Source organism: Laetiporus sulphureus (assembly GCF_001632365.1).
Source record: "Laetiporus sulphureus 93-53 unplaced genomic scaffold LAESUscaffold_6, whole genome shotgun sequence".
Taxonomy (NCBI): domain Eukaryota; kingdom Fungi; phylum Basidiomycota; class Agaricomycetes; order Polyporales; family Laetiporaceae; genus Laetiporus; species Laetiporus sulphureus.
The window spans coordinates 293655-311097 of NW_024468515.1; the positions used below are offsets into that span (position 1 = coordinate 293655).

At 54.9% G+C, this 17443-nt stretch overlaps 8 protein-coding genes across 8 annotated transcripts in view; 5 read left to right on the forward strand and 3 right to left on the reverse strand.

Moving 5' to 3' along the window:
* The window catches only part of LAESUDRAFT_673574 (sulfite reductase subunit beta), a gene marked incomplete at its 5' end in the record, with an annotated part of 5012 nt that extends 2982 nt beyond the window's left edge, over window positions 1-2030 (reverse strand). The window contains one exon of the mRNA XM_040905532.1: window positions 33-2030. Within this exon, the coding sequence (XP_040767667.1) occupies window positions 33-2030 (1998 nt within the window). The remainder of the gene's footprint in view (window positions 1-32) is intronic.
* A 121-nt stretch (window positions 2031-2151) lies between these two features.
* Window positions 2152-3098, forward strand: LAESUDRAFT_673579 (60S ribosomal protein L30). Its single transcript, XM_040905533.1, has 3 exons — window positions 2152-2449; window positions 2534-2681; window positions 2736-3098. The coding sequence occupies exons 1-3, from the start codon at window positions 2317-2319 to the stop codon at window positions 2800-2802; spliced, it is 348 nt and encodes a 115-aa protein (XP_040767668.1). The 5' UTR covers window positions 2152-2316; the 3' UTR covers window positions 2803-3098.
* An 818-nt stretch (window positions 3099-3916) lies between these two features.
* Window positions 3917-5029, forward strand: LAESUDRAFT_465722 (uncharacterized protein). The gene is made up of 2 exons (XM_040902579.1): window positions 3917-4892; window positions 4952-5029. The coding sequence occupies exon 1, from the start codon at window positions 4096-4098 to the stop codon at window positions 4843-4845; it is 750 nt and encodes a 249-aa protein (XP_040767669.1). The 5' UTR covers window positions 3917-4095; the 3' UTR covers window positions 4846-4892; window positions 4952-5029.
* A 262-nt stretch (window positions 5030-5291) lies between these two features.
* On the reverse strand, window positions 5292-6807 carry LAESUDRAFT_810261 (uncharacterized protein). Its single transcript, XM_040914202.1, has 5 exons — window positions 6598-6807; window positions 6469-6541; window positions 6323-6397; window positions 5871-6272; window positions 5292-5782 (listed from the first exon to the last, which is right to left on the reverse strand). Exons 1-5 carry the CDS (start codon window positions 6681-6683, stop codon window positions 5666-5668), a joined length of 753 nt encoding a protein of 250 aa, XP_040767670.1. The 5' UTR covers window positions 6684-6807; the 3' UTR covers window positions 5292-5665.
* A 158-nt stretch (window positions 6808-6965) lies between these two features.
* LAESUDRAFT_756153 (uncharacterized protein) lies at window positions 6966-7515 on the forward strand (the record flags this gene model as incomplete). Its single annotated transcript, XM_040912129.1, has 2 exons — window positions 6966-7433; window positions 7492-7515. 2 exons carry the CDS (start codon window positions 6966-6968, stop codon window positions 7513-7515), a joined length of 492 nt encoding a protein of 163 aa, XP_040767671.1.
* Window positions 7516-9691: 2176 nt separating this feature from the next.
* On the forward strand, window positions 9692-10687 carry LAESUDRAFT_645250 (uncharacterized protein; the record flags this gene model as incomplete). The annotated part of the gene is made up of 2 exons (XM_040903907.1): window positions 9692-9939; window positions 10006-10687. 2 exons carry the CDS (start codon window positions 9692-9694, stop codon window positions 10685-10687), a joined length of 930 nt encoding a protein of 309 aa, XP_040767672.1.
* An 831-nt stretch (window positions 10688-11518) lies between these two features.
* Window positions 11519-13161, forward strand: LAESUDRAFT_694447 (uncharacterized protein). Its single transcript, XM_040906201.1, has 4 exons — window positions 11519-11866; window positions 11982-12038; window positions 12094-12180; window positions 12234-13161. Exons 1-4 carry the CDS (start codon window positions 11577-11579, stop codon window positions 12841-12843), a joined length of 1044 nt encoding a protein of 347 aa, XP_040767673.1. The 5' UTR covers window positions 11519-11576; the 3' UTR covers window positions 12844-13161.
* Window positions 13162-14539: 1378 nt separating this feature from the next.
* LAESUDRAFT_756156 (glycoside hydrolase family 18 protein) lies at window positions 14540-16117 on the reverse strand (the record flags this gene model as incomplete). Its single annotated transcript, XM_040912130.1, has 11 exons — window positions 14540-14599; window positions 14662-14684; window positions 14749-14961; window positions 15018-15027; window positions 15094-15105; window positions 15159-15231; window positions 15287-15299; window positions 15357-15462; window positions 15518-15761; window positions 15844-15857; window positions 15911-16117. The coding sequence occupies 11 exons, from the start codon at window positions 16115-16117 to the stop codon at window positions 14540-14542; spliced, it is 975 nt and encodes a 324-aa protein (XP_040767674.1).
* Between the last annotated feature and the right edge of the window lie 1326 nt (window positions 16118-17443).

A 17443-nucleotide genomic window follows, 5' to 3' on the forward strand; every position in this document is an offset into this window, starting at 1 on the left:
AGCTCCGCGGGGAGAGCGGGGCGCGAGGCGACGAGCTGCGAGAGGTGGTTCTGGCGGTCGAGGAACGCGCGGAGCTCGTTCTTGATCGCGTCCGAATCGAGGATGAACGCGTCCTCACCTTCCTTGCGCGGATCCCAGCGGTAGAGCGGCCAGTGGCCCGCATCGACGGCGCGCTTCGTCTCCTTGAGGATCTCGAGCGCGGGCGTGTCCTCGTGCTCGTACGGGAGATACGCGAGCACGACGCTCGGGCCCGCGAAGCGGTCCGCCTCGACGAGTGCCTGCAGGACCTGTGCGTAACTCGAATAGAGCGCGACGGAGGCGACGTAGGCGTCGCCGTGGTTCATCGCGTAGAGGCCGGCGTCGCGCTTGCGCTTGTTGATGGGGGTCTGCGAAGCGCGCGTGTAGGGCATCGTATCGAGGATGAGGATGTTCACGTTCAGCCCGCTCGCGACGGCGTGGTGCAGGCCCGACGCGCCGAGGTCATACGCCCATGCATCGCTGCCGATGATCCACCGGCTCTTCTCCTTTGCTCCCTCCGCGAACAGGTTCCTCGCAGCAGATACCCGCGCCGCTGCACCCTTCAAGCTTCCGCCGGATTCGCGCTCCCAGTCCTCCAGAGCACGCGCGATATTCTGGCCAAGCTCCTTCTCCTTCTCTGCATCGACCTTTTTGGACTTGGACTTGCCCCGCCCGACAGCCCACTCGGTGAGGAGCGCATGCAGGGATGCGGGCAGCGCGCTATCGCCGAGAAGCGTGCGTACGTCGTCCTCAAGGTGCTGCAGTGTCTCGAGCTCGCCGCGTATGCGACCGAGCGTGAATTCGGGGCTCGTTGCGGCCGCACCGAGGGTGGGTACAAGTGAGGGGTCGTTAGCGATCTCAAGGCGGGAGCCGAAGAGCGTGTGCAGCAGGCTGGTATACGACGCCTCGTGCTTTGGGATATGTGGGATCGGCACTGCAGCCGCGCTCGACGCGTCCAAGGTCGCTCCGAGGGTAAGGCGCTCCGATGGGGCGTTCTCTGCGCGAGCGATGAGCTTCTGAACGTCCTCTGCGGAGACGCCACGCGCGTCGCCGAGAAGGACGCTCTGCACGACCGGCTTGTGCTCGCGCGCGTCCTCCTGGAGCGCACTGACGGTCTCGAGGTAGAGCGGGGTCCACTTGGCGGACCAGGAGCGGATGTGCTCGCATACAAGCACGCGAGAGGCGGATGCGGGGATAGAGTTTGCGAGCGATGCGGACGGGAGGGGCTTGAGGAGCGTGACGTCAACAAACGCAGTGTTTGGAACGTCGATGGACGCGATGGGGCCGAGCGTGACGAGCACGGTGGTTGGGTCTTGCGCGCCGTGCGTGCTGAGGGCGCGAATGGGCCGACGGACGAGACCGACGGTGGAGACAGCCGCAGATTCGTACGCTGCGATGAGCGCTGCGGACTCGTCAACAGGCTTAGAGGGGAGCAGGCCATTGCCGTTTGTGGTGGAGTGGCCATTCGTATTCGGTGACGATGGCTTGTCGGAGTAAAGGTAAGGCGAGACGGCGCCCTCGTCGATTTCAGCTAGCTGGTCGTCCTCGGTGCCGACATGAAAGATGTGTAGCACGGTACGGCCTTCTGTCCGCGCGAGGCGGCTTGCTAGGAGAGCGTGATCGTGTGCGCGCTGGGCGGTGCTGGAGTAGAGGCAGATGGGGACGGTGGCGCGGAGTACAAGGGCGTCGGAGAGGTCGTCGGCTGGTGGAATGGCGACGTGCAGCACGGTGGGTGTATGCGCGAGCTCGGCGAGGTGGGGCACGAGTTGACGGAGGTTACGGCCATTGGAGATGGTCAAGAAGGATACGACCCCCTGGGACTGAGCATGGACGTGGAGGAGGGCTGCGCCGGGGTCGGCCGCGGAGGGGAGACGCTGCACGGATGACGTTGGCTTGATTGCTGGCAGAGCGGCGAGTGCGGCGGCGACGTCTTGGGAGTCGGAAGCGAGGAGAGTGTCCGAGGCAAGGAACGCGATGCGCGACACGGCGCGGACGGAGGGAGACGCCGGCATGCTGGAGATGATCAGCACAACGAAGAAAACGCGACTTAAGCTAGCCAGGAGGAGGGTAGAAATGGGGAGGAGGAGCGGAATAAAAGGGCTTGGATTTGCGTGCATTGCTCGATTACTCCTCGATCACCTCACCCGCACACCATCCCTTTGGCCCTGTTTGGCTGCCCCTACAACAGGGTTAGGGCCACATCAAACCTTGTCCAAAAACTGCCCAGTCTCACGCAGTCCGTTGATCCCAAGCAAGCAGTCCCGCACGCCACCACCGACACCCACTCCGACGACCGCGATGGCCCCCACCAAAAAGTCCAAGGCTGCAAAGTCCACCGAGAGCATCTCCTCCCGTCTCGCCCTCGTCGTCAAATCCGGCAAGTACTCCCTCGGATACAAGTCCGCCCTCAAGCAGATGCGCAGCGGCAAGGGTGAGTCTGTCCCGCCCTCTGCACCCACGGGGACTGGAGCGTGAGGCTGAGAAGGTCCCTTGTGCTGACCCCGCGCGTCTCTAGCCAAGCTGGTCCTCATTGCCGGCAACTGCCCCCCGCTCCGCAAGTCCGAGCTGGAGTACTACGCCATGCTTTCCAAGACGTCCGTGCATCACTTTGCGGGCACGAACGTCGCACTCGGCACTGCTGCCGGAAAGCTCTTCCGTGTTGGGTGCGTAACGGCACCTACTCTACTTTCTTGTGTCACTAATCTCACCCCGCTCAGTGTGATGACCGTCTCCGACCCCGGAGACAGCGATCTTCTCACCGTCGCCGAGGGTCATGCCGCATAAAAGCACTCTGCGTGCTTTCTATGACCGAGGGGTACGCGAGTTGTCTAGTTTATGCTACGCTTGTATGATGTCCATCCTGCTATCGATTCACCTCGTTAAGCACAGGCTGTGCTCTTTCCGCACTTCTCCTATCTGCACAACTTTCATCGCATGCTCGTATGCAAGGGACGACTAACTGCAACTCATTCTTGCATCTTGTATCTAGCGCCCAATCTGCGCGCGCTACGTGTTTCCGCAGCATCTTGATCCCAGTGCTCAGCACCAACCCGAAGGGCTTCCGCTACCATGCCCGTGCTTCCTTGCTTCATGATGATTTGCTCCGCGGCACGCACGAATGGTGGGGCGATTGCGGCATTCCCACGTACGCCGGTGCGCTCCTGCGTATTCGGAATTCCTCACTTACGAAAGACCAACCGCGTCCGGATGGCAGAAGGATTGCGGCATGCGTGCATTTTTTTTTTTTTGTACATTTATTTGGCATGCGTGCATACATACGGCGTGCCTTGCTCCGTTTCTGCAAGTCCGATGTGCTCATGGCGCTTGTGTGGGGGTTATTGGTTGCACACCGTGCGTGGCGCCTCGGTGTCGCGTCGGCGGCAGTCGTTGCGATGTATGCTCACGTCGCAGATGTTCGTCCAATTCCGATACGGTGACTCTTCGCCTTGAACACGCAATTCTTTGGTCTTTCATAGGCGCAGGCGTGGAGGGACTGGCGTGCAGCACGACATGGGCATGTCATACGCCGCAGATACTTTGATGCGACTGGTGCATCAACCGCACATTCTACCCGTCTTCAATGAGTGGCACGCATGGTCCTGCAAATAGACCGTCGTAGTAGTCTCTGGTGGTCAGACGACTCTGGGTGAGCTCACGGAGCATATAGAGGAAGTAGTGACCTCACAATGAAAGGCATGTGGCGAAGAGCTCCGGTCGTCCTCGGGGTAGCTGGCATCTGCCATTCAGAACTGTTCGTAATCCATGCGTATAGGGCGCGGAGCCGTGTTTGAAGACCTTGTGATGTCCACGTTTGATCTTCCTTACGAGCTGATCCATGATGGTGCTGCTTCTCTGCGACGCGGTGTGCCGCCGGGACGCCGCTCGATCTTCGTAGAAGGCGATATTCATCTGGAGCATTAACGGAAAGTCACATGTGGATACATCCTCGGGCAACAACTTGAGGTGTCCCTATGCACGCCTGAGCCGCCTCCTCGACGACATCCCTCTTCTCTCCGCCGGATAGCGCCACCTTGCTCCTCTATATCTAAACCTCTCAGTTCAGCGTGGCCCCGTACGATGTCCTCACACGCCTCTGCTAGTACTGCTGGCCAACCATCTGGGCGCACTATGGCGGTGCCACCAGCGCGATCCTACTCGCGGTCTGATCCTATTGATCTCACCCTCGATGACGACGACGGCGCTTCATCGCGTCAAGTCATTGATCCAATTAGTTCGCCGCAGCCACGGCACGGAAACTTGCCCGCCGATTCACCACCGAAGACACCAGTGTGCATAGGCCAGCTGTCGACGACCACTCTCGTCCTGTATCCCGTCCCGTATCTCTTGCGGCAAGGCCATGTGGCAGCGGACTCAGACTGGGCACTGGTTCGCTTATGTTATGAACACGCTGCTGGCCAGGAGACTATTCATGTCCAGAAGTCTCCGAGGAGAGCTCCTCCGATTGACATCGTCCCAGGAGAGAATTTTGGCGTAGCGGAACTGAAGGTAGCGATGTCTTTTGGGCCGATGTTAGGGAAGGGGTTGATATGGCTAGACGCCGAAGTACAGAGAGGTCAACCACATGTAACCGTGTCCAGCTCACTGGGCCGCGCAGCTTTCGATTCTGCCTCTGCAAATGCTGGTATACATTTGAAGGAAAACATACCCGTCGTTGCGAACTTCCTACATCAATCTGGCCTGTTCCTCGACCACCCGACTTTGCCATTTGTCGTGCAGTGGGTCATGAGCGAATACTATTACAATCCTCACAACCCGCCTCCAGGTGGACACGCTCGTGCCCTCACTGGAGTCCGTCGTTTAGGATAGTTCAAGAGTTTGATGGTTGGCGATGAGTTGGAAGAGACGGAGGCTACGTGAGTGATCATGTCCTTTTGTTATGACATTGAACCGCTCACTGATTCTTGGCCGACAGCGCCTGAGAATGAGATTGCCACCAAACTGTATTAACATCAGAAGACGGCGCTCACGTTCTTGCTTGATTGAGAGCGGGAACGTCCTGCATACGGAGGCCATGACCTCGATATCGCCGTCGTCAAACGCCGCCCTCTTTCCGACACAAGTCATCAACATGCTCTTTTTTCGACAGCTAAATCACAAGCTCTCGCATTCATCCGCTAAAATTTCGGCCCAATTTGACGTCGGCTTGGCGCAGCTTCCAACGCGCGCGCGCAGCAGGGAAGTGTGACCGGAACATCGCGTCCGTCCACGGGGTGTCCACTCGCCGCCATTGACAGTAATGGAACAGCCTCCTGAGAGCGGGCTTGGCGCGGCAGCGATAGCTGGGCGAATCGATTCATAATTCCATATATTGCATGGCCAGACAGCGGAGGGACACTAGTTTGCTCTATATAGCGTGAGTACTATATACATCGAAGCAATCAATGGGAATCATATGCAGTCCGTCGAGCCGAAAGGGAAGCCGAGGCAATAACTTTACAGTGGTGGCTCCCTTAGAAGGAAGCGTCTAGGTAAATATGATACATTCGCCCAGTCACGAGGTTGCATCGAGGAGTATCTCGTGGGCCTACATCGTAGGCAGTGGCGCGCCCAACTGTAGACGTGGTCTTGGCATCGAGCAGCTGAAAGCGAGAAGTCGTCGGAGATACGAGCCATCCAGTGGACATCGTTAGCTCATGAGGCGTTCTCCCCACACGAGCCGCTGACGGTGGGCGCGCACAGCGCCTTGGATCGTTATCCAAGCGATCCAAATGCACGCAAGGAGCGCCAGAGCGAACAGCGTGCGCTAATGATGCGTGAGAACGCGATTAAAGTAACAATGGCCGAATACGTAAGTGCGGGCAAATGACGGAGGATCAGCACGGAATACGCACGATGAGCGCCTTCCACCTGAAGCTGACCGGAGCATTCGAAGTGAAGATGATGGTTCGCAGGCGGGAGGAGACGGGGATGTTGAGCCATTCGAGAGCGGACATGAGCTCGCATGCCTGTTCGAGGACAGCGGCCAGCGGGAGGTCCGAGGAGAAAACAGTTAGCGGATGACAAGGAAGATCAGAAGGGAAGCGCGGGCGATGCCAAGACACCGATTCCGCGTGAACGCGCAGACGCACCTTGTCTCTTCCGTGGTTATAGACGCGCCGGATGTGGACGACCTGCTGTCCGACGTGAGGGAGGTGCTCCTCGAGCTCCTGCAACGTGGCGAGGTCATCGTCCAGGGAGTTCTCGATGTGTGGCACAGTGGTGGTGAGCGCGAGATCTGTACGACGCTGGTTTTGCTACGAAGGCGGTCAGCGCGAGGCTGAGCGGTAAATCGCCAGAATAGTACCTGAAGTCCAGCCAAGACTTCCTGCAGCAGGTTGTGGATAGCGCGAGAGTTGCTCATGTCCACCGTGAGTCGGGACTGTTGCCAGGGAGAGAAGGTTGGCACGCTGGTCCGTCTGTATTAATGAATGCTCATAGGCGGGAACGCACCTGGAGGTCTTTGATCTGGTGCTCGTAACGCATGGTGCGGCGCGACATCGATGCAAGGGCAGCTTCCAAATCACTGCATAGGCACGCGGGTCAGCGTACATTCACAAGTCAACTAACACCATGCCTCACCCTGATCGTCTACTCGTGTGCCGGGTTTCTTCTTCGAGCTCTGCCTCTTGTACCGCTGCCTTGTCGTATGTAGGATCAGAGGCCATAGAGGACGCGATGACCAGCGCTGCGTCCTGCGAGAGATGAAGATGATGGGAGGAAGAGGAGGAGGAGGAGAGAAGGTTCAAATAGGTTAAGGAGGCGAAGGAAGGAAATGGAAGCGAAGTGGAGAAACCGGGAGGAGCACAGCGACCATCGTGGATTGTCCGGACACATGGGCGCCAATGAGGCGATCTATTAGTGCGCGCACGTGGCCGCCTCAAATGGGGCTGTGCCGGCGCCTAAATACAATTGCACAACCATTCGCCGTGTGTTGATCGGTGCTAACGATGGCTCCCACCCGCTCTCAACTGCTCGCCTCGGCGCAAGGTCTCTGCGGTGCATTCGCACGCAAGGCTTCCCTCGACGAGCTCCTGTCGCACTTTTCCACCACCCACCAGGTCACCGCTCTCGAGCACGGGGAACCCCTCCTCGCGCCCTTCCTCGGCCGACCGTTCACTGGGCTCAGGGGCCCGGGCTCGGTGTCCGAGTATTTTGGTATCCTGCAGCAGTGCCTCACGTATGACGACATGTCCTTTGGTGAATGGGTGGTCGACCCCGAGGCGCAGAAAGTCTGCGTGAAAGGCAGTGCACGCTTTACGTGGACCGAAGGCCGCGGGAAGGGCCAGTCGTGGGATGAGAAGTTCATTTATATGCTGGACTTTGACGATGAAGGCAAGATCACCGACTATAAGGTGTGGGCTGATTCAGGCGCAGCGTACTTGGCTAGACGTGGCGAACTGGACAGCTTGCGGAAGGTGTGTCTTGCATAGTTCTCGCCACACTTCGGTCAGTACTGAACTCTTCTCGGATCAGAATTATCAGCAATCCCAGCTTTGAAACAAGAGTGTTTTCCCGGACGTAAAGCTTCTCTTAACGAATCTCAGGACCTCAAACTGTTTCGCACCTGTATCTCTAATGTGACTCATTCAGGTGGATCGCGCAAATGACATGATTCACACCGATGACCTAGACCGCTGTTCGGGACACTTTCACTCTACGGTCAGTTGTCGCAACAGTATTGTTCGCTGCGTTGAAGCACTCTAAGCCATGGTCAGTACCAAGCGGCCGCCCCTGATGGAGAACCTACTCGATTTTATGAGCATGTCGACGCAAGCTTGCAGGTTGAATGGCTGAAGGACCGAATTACAACAAATTGAGTCTGTTGGATGGCATGGACTAGCTGGGTCGCTCATCAGAGAGACGAGTGATTGGCGAAATCATGGCGCACCGCGCTCTTCTGGGTTTCAGATCGTCATCTCCGGAACCGATTCTGATAACTCGAAGGCCAGTGAGTGCTCACGGCTAACCACTGCCCACTCCCAACCGTGCTTATATGCCTTTCTTCCACTCCTGCTGCGAACCGGCTACATTGACGACAGGATGCCAACAATGTCTGAAACGAATCTGCGTATTCCACACCCGCATATCGAGCTCGCAGAGATTAGAGTTGGAACCATTCCCGGTGCGTTAGCCTGTGGATGGGCTGCCCTGTCGTGCCCTTGTTCGACAGCGAGCATAAGGTGTGTTGCTTGTTGGAAGCTGTGTACGACGGGAGCCTGTGAGTATTCATGTAGCTACCCAAGTCGCAGATTTATAGTGGACAATACAGCATACTGGCTCCTTTCCACCCCATGAGGTTCTCTGCCACGGCAGCGCTGATTCTCTGCGACACAAATACGAGATGATAGAACTTCGCGATGATGCATGAAGTGCTTGAAGACGTGCTAAACGGACGACTTACGACGCGTGGACCTCGATCACCTCTCAGAGAGTCGGAGACTGGCGTTCTTGCATTCTGACGGGGGTTCGCCGCAATTACTTTCGCTGGTCTCGCGCAAACGGATACCGTGCTTGCCATCGCACTCTACCTTTCTTGTCAGCTGAATCCCTAGATCCTGGTCGACGGCGTGCGGTTCGATATACAAAGTTGATGGCTTGAATCTGGCGATGTGTATCAAGGGATGGTCCTACAGCGCTTCATGAATGCAGCAAAGGCACGCACCTTCCGCGTAAAGTCGACTTATATCTGTCCGCAAGGTGAGATCTGCAACAAAGAGTTGCGGCAGGCCTGTGAGAGGCTCTTCTGCGATGGCGAAGACTTCGGCGACGTGTTCGGGTTCCACTGGGATTAGATGGTCGAGGAGGTCTCCTCCACATTGTACGCCATTGTGCGAGTACTGCACTCATGACACGTGAGAGCGGAAAGCGGTCTTGAAGCGGCGAACCTGGATCTCTTTCCGAGCGTAACGGGATCGAAAGATGACGAGGCTCATCAATCCGTTGTCTTGTGCGGACAATCACTCAGATCTTGTATGTATGCCTTCTGCGGCTACTTGGTCCTTTATTTATTCCAACTCCCGCAGCTGTCAACCCGCGTTGATAATCGGTGATATCATCGCACTCGTGAGCATTCGTCTGATACCTGAGCCTTTCAATACTGATCATCTTGCATCGCATGGCCTTGGGGGTCTTTTTGTTTCAGACCGCCGCTCCAACGTGCCTAGTAGCCGCGATTCCTTACTGGTACCTTTTTGACGCGAACTGCACCTGCTATCCACATACCTGACATCGATGACCCAAATGTTTCCGTTCAGTGAACGATTACCGTTACGCTTTACGCATATCGTTACTTAAAACACGACGTTTCCGATTTGCCGTTTTCTCTGAAGACAGCACAGATGGAGTTTCAGTGATGGTGGGTGATATTCATGCATGAAAGAACGGGATCTGCAGTTGGCTCGTCTGACGCAATCGCTTCGAGAATTTCTTACCAACGTTTCTGCCGTGAGTCCGAATTATTGTGTATATGTATAGTATGCGTGGCGTGCGTGACGCGCCCGCTCGCGCCCGCCCAAGCTCAAGCAGCGCTCAAGCTTCAATTCAACTCGCACATCCCTCGGCAACGGTCATCGCCTCCCTTGTTCAAGTTTCCTCCATGCCGGGTGACGAATCCTCCATTGTACCGCAAAAGCGCCTCCGTGTCGACGAGGACGGCATGGCCTTTGCAGCTGGTATGCCGGCGGCACCTTCGCGCGATCAGGACTTCTGGCTGGCAGACGGCAACGTCGTGCTATTAGCAGGAGATCACGCCTTCCGAGTCCATCAATCCATACTGTGTCGTAGATCAGATGTCTTCCACAACCTGTTCAGAGTACCTCAGCCGGAGGGTGGAGAGATGATCGATGGCTGCCCTGTCGTGTGTCTGTCCGACAGTCGGCACGATGTGCGATGCTTGCTGAAAGCCCTGTACGATGGAAGCAGGTGAGTACATGGAGGATCATAGCTATCTCTGTCGCTTAAAAGTGATGACTGATGCTTTGCTGGCAGCTTTCCAGACCCTCAGACTAGATGGGAATTCTGGACGCTGGCTGCACTCATTCGCATGGGTCACAAATATGAGATGGCAGCGATATGCGCAAGTGCTTTAGATTGTATGAAGACAGGGTTTCCGGAAGATTTGGATGCATGGCTCGATGTCTGTGCCAGTGGTTTGGAGAGCGAGAGGATGACTTTCGAGGCTGAACATGCCATCGTCGCAATCCGTCTTGCTCGTCTCACACAAACAGACTCCATGCTTCCTGCTGCATTCTATCTCTGCTGCCAGCTGGATTCCAGACATCTCATCGATGGAGTAACAGACATTGATGGAGTAAAGCATGTGTTGGACCCCGAAGACCTGGCAAGATGTATTGATGGACGTGCACAGCTACAAGGCAATGTCAATGCTTTGGCAGCCCGCATCCTCAAACCAAAAGCTGATGCCATGTGTTCGAAGAGGGATACCTGCAGAGGGGAAATGCAGATGGTCCGTGACAGGCTCCTCTACGAGGGTATGAGCTCCTGTAATGTGTTCTCGCCACCATGGGAAGAGTCTGTCAATGACATGTGCTCTCGGATATGCAACCTCTGTGCTGCCAACATACGGAAAAGGAGGAGGACATTCGAGAGACGTGTCTGGAGTCTCGTGCCGAACATGATTGGCTTAATCAAAGATGACTCTAATCGTTGATCCCTCTGTGACTTCTTCAATCGCTTGCTCCCGATTTACATAGTGCTCGCCCATCTCGTTCGGACAAATGCTATCTACAAGCTCCAGTCGTTATATGCTATGTTTCCGGTCGCATTCGTTGCTTATATGGTCATTCACATTTTGGTTACGTTTGGCTCGTGTACATATGCCTCCGCTTTACATTTTGCGTCTTTCCTGCATACTAGCCTTTGACCACTAACATTTCCGATGGCGGAGGCCTCACTATTAAAGGTGTTAGCATTGTTGAGCGTTAAGAGCCTCTATATATGCACTATCTTATTGTTTTCGACGTGCATCGCCAATGTCAATCGAACATCTGCTTGACTGCATCCCGCTAGCTCCGCGACCACAGTCGGAATCCTGTTACTACGTTAACTTAAAGGTCGGACTTCGGCGGCGAGCATATTACTGTCTGCACACCTTATTTGCTCCCGCTAGTGATTAATGTGGTCATAGAACAGGTCGCCGCCTCATGTTGCAACGGTGCACGGCATTGCTTTCGCGCGACATCCTCTTACCTGACTGAGAACCGGACATTGCAGTGTCACTCGACACGCCCTGTATGCGCATTTGTGCATAGCAATATTTCCTGACCCAGCTAGGGGCTGAGGAGAGTGCGGCGCTGGCAGGAGGAAGTCGTGCCGAGGTCATAGGGCGCATTCATCGCACTCATCAGTTTATTGGCGTCCACAAGTTTCCCACGAGTAGACCACGCTATCGTGGCTTAGCCTAACACCATCTTTGGATTGTGGATGAAGCTCTCTGCTTCCTGAACCCTATCTTATGACCTTACAAGTCCTGTGATGCATTCCCATACGTATATGAGAGCCCAGGCATCTCCGCATGTCTCTCGACATTTCCGTCTGCCATGTCCTCTGCCGAATACCTGCGTTACGTGCCCAGCGTGCAGACCCCCATATCGATAATGGCCACCAAACGGAGTTCCTTTGAGGACGTTAATGATGAATCCGCCAGGCCGCGTTACCCGGATGATACCGGCTCCTGGTGCACAGCAGACTCGAGTCAAATAGATGACGACGTTCGCTCGAGTTCACGACTCAGTGGAGAGCTCACGGCGGAAGGGGTGATTCTAAATTCCGCCACTGTGTGGCGGGACCACGCTCTGGCTGCCAGACTCGGCACTGTCATCGGCGAGAGGTGATGACTGTCGCTTCCTGCTGTTGCGACAGGAGCTGATTCGATCTACACTGAAACAGGTACGTCAAGAACAGCGTCAGACATTAGCCCGCCTGACGGAAGAGGCTTCCCCCAGGTCGAGAACGCCTAGCCCTCCAGGCTTCGCTTCGCTCCAGTACATCCGTACTTTGAGGTCAGACACGACATTTGCATGGCCGATCACTTAGTGACGGTTCTGTTCCTCACAGGAACGATCGCCATGAGGGCGACACAGCCAGCATCGTGGTAAACGCTGCTGCATCGCGAGGGATATTTGAGCCTATAGAAAGCCATGTGTAAGTCGCACTCTCAGAACGCATTATACGCCACTTGACGGAAATTGCGACAGCACCGAGGAGCACGCCTGCGTTGTCTGTACAGACCCTGTCGGCGATACCGGGATCCGTGTTCGTTGTGGTCATTACTATGATCCCGAATGCATGCTGGAGCTTATCAAGGCCGCCGTACGAGACGAGTCGCTCTTCCCTCCACGTTGCTGTGGGGTAAAGATTCCGCTCAAATCTGCAAAACCACACATCGATGCCGAGCTCTCCCTTCTACTCAAACTGAAGGCCAGGGAGGTCCGGGTCTTGAAGCGTGTATACTGTGCCAGGCCATCGTGTAGCCGCTTCCTCGGCAAGCAGATCCAAAGCCGATTCCTCCATTTCTTCGCTCCACAATACACGTGCCGCGCTCCTGGGTGCGGCACTAAAACTTGCACAAGGTGCAAGAGCCAGGCGGGCAAAGGGCACAGGTGCGAGCCCGACGTCCAGGAACACGGGGTGCTCGACCTCGCGAGAGAGAAGGAGTGGGCGCGATGCCCTGGGTGCAAGCACTTGGTCGAATTGAACACCGGGTGCTACCACATGACGTGCAGATGCAAGACCGAGTTTTGCTACTTGTGCAAAGCGAAGTGGAGGAAATGTGCTTGTACATTATGGGCACCCAGGGACGATTGACTGCAATACTTGCAGACAGCAGTTACTTCACCACACGGATTATGTGACAACCTATCCCCGATCTACCATCATACAATGATTCTTTACCCTTCGCGTTGATGATGCTACTGTAACTCACGGAAGGATGCCCCACGCTGCTTATATTCATATAGAGCGACACTACCAGACTGTGTGGGACGTGTCAGCTGTAAAACAATACAATTTTGTGACCTTGCGGCCCATGTACAACCGACGTTCAGTAGTCTCATTCAAATTCTTCCGATACTCTCGGCACGAACAGTTTGTTACACTGTTGAATGGTACAGAACATACACAGGCATGCATATCGTGAGCACAGATCCGAGGAGACCGCAAAATGTCTATGTCTGCATCATAAGCGAGCAGATTCCACCTACCTCGTATGAAAGCTATCACACGTCACGATTTACAAAGAACCGTAGACTAATCCGACCGCCAAACGCGCGAAGGACGCGTCGGTGGCGTTTGGCACACGCGGTCATGTGATGCGGTACCCAGGATGACCACTCCCCGAACGTCGCTTCCGTCCGTCACTCTGCATTCAATATTCATTATGAAGAGCTTCAAAGTGGTGCACATCGTCCGGATGGCATGACGGAGTAGTTTCCCCAGGAGGGTTTTGCGCGATGCATCGCTAGACGATCAGCCTGACCCACAGCGCCAGAATCTTCCGTTCTCAGCCCAATGGCATTATGCCAGCAAGAACTCACATGCGAAAAAAACGCTATACCAAATGCGCGAGGTGGAGATACAGAGTGGCATGGAGTCCTGTGCTGCTTTGAAGTCTTGAGGCGATCTCATCGAGAACCTCGCGTTGTGCAATCACTCCGTCGCCTTAAGGAGCAGCGTGGCCTCCAAGAGTCGACTGGGAGTCTGTAACAATTTGCAAAAGGTAATTTACGTGGACCTTCCCGGATGGAGAGAAGATCTGGATTCCGTTATAGGTTATTTAGTTGCAACTTGGGCGCTGCGGAACCTAATACAGAGGTTTCGGTAGAATGAACCAACTATTTGGAATTGACAGAGTGAGGATTCTCTCCTTCGAACAGGAACCATGCAGTAACTGTAATCAGTTGATAGGTCCGGGGCCATGGGCGCGATGCTGTTGGTAAACGCCAGACTGGCTGCGGATATCACTTCAATGGGCCGTGGACGCACTGTATGCATCGGTCATCTCGGGATTCTTCCGGCCAAAGTTGCGGCAGGAAGGTGCGATGCCAGCTATGCATCGCATACACACGCATGCATTGCGACGAGATGCTCTCAAGCGCGAGACGATGGCTGCAGCTCGTGAATCAAGGGTCCTTCAGTGACAGCGGGTAAGTAGTCGCCTGTGCTTACATTTCAATGACCAGCTTTTGTGAAGCAGGCGATGGATTACAAATAGTGAGCTCATACAATTCAGTTAAAAATACCCAATAATCGATTTCGAATGCGTGCTCGCGCTAGTACAACCCAGGTAATGATATAGCTTACAATTCACTATTGACGTACCACGATCCCACAAGAAACAACCAATTCAGATGTTGGTTCCCACAGCCAATCGAGCAGTCGTTAGTTTCATGAGTATCCGAAATAATCTGCAGTACTTGGTCAGGGAAAAATTCCTCTCACAGTGCATCATCACGGACGGACCTTCACTTTAAACCCGTGAGAGGTCTTTGACAGGCGTTAGGCTTTACATTGGCCACGAATCCTCACGAACAGTCTCGATCCAGGAAGTGCCGGCATCGGGGTACTAGATATTTGCATGAGATATGTGAAGACATAATGGAAGCCGGTGGTTTCGGACACGCTCACCTGCCATACCATTACTCCGGCATCTGTTACAGCGAATGCAAGGATCAGTGAAATTCTCAACGGAGAACCTTGGAGGGCGAGACCTACCCCATCCCTCACTCTGCGCCTCCTCAACGCATACAGCCAGAGTAGCAGGGGCCATGTAGCCGGTGCTCGCGTCTCCTGTGGTCGCCGGTTTGCCGATGACAAGCTTGTCCAAGGATACGCCATTATCCGCGATCTGGAACAACGCCGACTCAGGCCATGTCGAGCTGGATTCATTGAGGAGGCCTGAGCAAGTCGTATACTCTGAGGTTCCCTCTGCAGGTGAGCGAAATGATCAGCGACTATGCGATCATACATGTAGGAGAACGTACGGTTGTAGAACTGCAGAAGGCAAGGATAAGAATGCACAATGAGCTGCTATCTCGATCATTCGCGGCTTTACCCTACCTGAACGTTGTACTATCCCTTTTCGTCAGACACTACATTGCGGAGGGAAGGGAAGATCTACATACCCAATCAATAAGATCACCGACTTCAGAATTAATCTCCAGATAACCTCCGTTCGTCCAGATGCTTGGCGAGAACCTATAGCGGCGCAATGACTTAGCATTGGCGAAGGATTGCATGTCATTCGACTGACCATGGTGCGACGGCTGTTGTAATCTGAGTGAGTCATCGTTGCATGTCGATGAGGACGGTGGACCACGTACGAGCATGAGTTATGATGTAATCGCCAGCAGGAAGCTGATTGCGCAGTTCAGTCGTGAAAGTCACCAGCCAGGCCTCTGCAGTTCCCGCGTCCATCGCGTCGAAATCCTACACGAGAGATGATAGGTTTATTTTTGTTTGCGAAAAGTCCCAGCATGCCTACCTCATAGTCCACATCGATGCCATCCAAGCCATATTCAATCACCCATGCGGCAAAGGTGTCCGCGATTGTCGTAGGGTCATAGCCACTTGACGTGGGCGTGTCGCTGGAGCCGAAGCAGGACACCATCAGTGCGATCCCAGCGTCCGCGTAGTCGGACAGTAAAGTGGAACGTTCATCCGCAGTCAGCTCTGTCCAACCTTCAGCGTTGTCCCACGCGCCCTCGATTAGGAGAAATGCGAGGATGCTGGTCAAGAATTATTATTAGAATCAACAGACTCGTGATATTTTTTGCCTTTGCGAGACGCGCAAGGTTGAAAATGACTCACAAGACGTTATATCCCTGAGAATACTACAATCAGAAGGGTTTCATACTAAACAGAGATCCCAACCTACGTCAATGTCCGCGACCGGCGGTGCGCCTGTGACACCAGAGGCATATGCATCGAAGTACTCCACGAAGTACGGTGCGGACGGAGTCGAACGACGGCGAGGAGGTGCCACAACCAAGTCGAACTGAGTGGGTGCGCCGCACACGACGGAGAAGTAGACACCAAGGCCAAGGACGACCGTCAGTGCAAGGCGAGAGAACGAGGTGAGCATTTTTAAGCGCAAGGTTGAGGTGCTGTGTGCTCGAGGAGCTGCTCTCGAGTGCAGCAGGAGAGTGCGATGCATATTTAATACCATAACGGCGTCTTGCTGCATTCCATTGGAAACGGAGAAGAGCACAAATTAGCCAGCGTGCCACCTCGAGAAACTCACGAGATAGCCATATGTCTCCTCAGGGACACTGCGTGTCTGTCTCTGCCTGCATATCTCGGAGCCAATCCGAGGCTCGTGTGCACAAAGAGGGGCGACAACCGCCTGCGGAGAATGGCTCTCGCGAAGCCCGCATGGACAGGGCGTCCCCACAGAAGGACAGATTCTGCTATGGAGCGGGAGTGCCTGTGCTTCTGATATGGTATGTCGCGTGAAAGTCTTGCACATATCAGTTTCTGCGAAGAGAGTGCTGTCAGATAGAGGATCGCGCATCAATGAGACATCCATACAAGGCGTCCGAGACCCAAAGCATTCCGCCCCGCGACTGTGTCGCGAAGGCTTCCCTATGGATCAGAAGACGAGTGAGTACGTAGATAACCAACGGAGCGATATCGAGCGGCACTATTTGCTACGCGACCAGCAGGCAGCATGCCACATCGATACTGGATAAAATGGAGATTGGAACGAAGACGCACTTCGGAGGATTGCACTTCACATGGCTCTCATTCACGCGCCATTCCACAGGATATGCTGCGGTTGTGGTGTCCTTGCGAAGAATGTACGTCTGCAATTGCATTGCGTTCTCACCATAGAACGCGTAGTGCTCTGCAGTTCCCCCACGGGCGATGGAAGGTTGAGACTTGAGGTCACGAAAGGCACGGCGCGCTTGAGCGGCGAAAACCTTTCCTCTGATAGTGCTGTAGCATGCGACGTCCAGCGCCACGGGGCCAAATCCTAGACAGTCAAACGCTCGTGCAGTAAGTTCAGCGCCCTCAAGCGTCCGCTTTTGTTCTTGATATAATAGACGATGCATGTGGGCATCGTCGAGCCTAGCCGCTAACGTCGATGATCGTACGGGGGTCCGATGCGTCCTCGTGGAGCTCTATCATGCCGCCCAACGCTGGAATCCAGAGCTATACTGGATCGGATTAGTCATGTCCTGGTGAGTATGATAGGGTCCCAGGCGACGGAGAGGCGACGGATCTGCATATGTTGAGCAGGCCAATTCTGGTACGGACAGTACCTAGAAACAACGTTACCTTGAGCCTGACATTCAATGTCGTTCCCGCGATCCGCAGTCATCATCGTGAGGTCGTAACATGTGCGCACCTCGTTGACTTTGGCCAGCATGCGAGACTCGACCGGAACAAACCAGAACTCCGCCTTCCT

What these genes read in the sequence shown, in the direction of transcription:
- LAESUDRAFT_694447 (XM_040906201.1), top strand. Translation starts at nt 11,577, where the DNA reads ATGTCCTCTGCCGAATACCTGCGTTACGTGCCCAGCGTGCAGACCCCC. An exon ending in CAGTACATCCGTACTTTGAG is followed by an intron (nt 12,039 to 12,093) that starts GTCAGACACGAC and finishes TGTTCCTCACAG; the next exon opens with GAACGATCGCCATGAGGGCG. An exon ending in GAGCCTATAGAAAGCCATGT is followed by an intron (nt 12,181 to 12,233) that starts GTAAGTCGCACT and finishes AAATTGCGACAG; the next exon opens with CACCGAGGAGCACGCCTGCG.
- LAESUDRAFT_465722 (XM_040902579.1), top strand. Translation starts at nt 4,096, where the DNA reads ATGTCCTCACACGCCTCTGCTAGTACTGCTGGCCAACCATCTGGGCGC.
- LAESUDRAFT_810261 (XM_040914202.1), bottom strand. Translation starts at nt 6,683, where the DNA reads ATGGCCTCTGATCCTACATACGACAAGGCAGCGGTACAAGAGGCAGAG. An exon ending in CACACGAGTAGACGATCAGG is followed by an intron (nt 6,542 to 6,597) that starts GTGAGGCATGGT and finishes GTGCCTATGCAG; the next exon opens with TGATTTGGAAGCTGCCCTTG. An exon ending in TCAGGTGGAAGGCGCTCATC is followed by an intron (nt 5,783 to 5,870) that starts GTGCGTATTCCG and finishes ACGCATCATTAG; the next exon opens with CGCACGCTGTTCGCTCTGGC.
- LAESUDRAFT_673579 (XM_040905533.1), top strand. Translation starts at nt 2,317, where the DNA reads ATGGCCCCCACCAAAAAGTCCAAGGCTGCAAAGTCCACCGAGAGCATC. An exon ending in GCAGATGCGCAGCGGCAAGG is followed by an intron (nt 2,450 to 2,533) that starts GTGAGTCTGTCC and finishes GCGCGTCTCTAG; the next exon opens with CCAAGCTGGTCCTCATTGCC. An exon ending in GGAAAGCTCTTCCGTGTTGG is followed by an intron (nt 2,682 to 2,735) that starts GTGCGTAACGGC and finishes CACCCCGCTCAG; the next exon opens with TGTGATGACCGTCTCCGACC.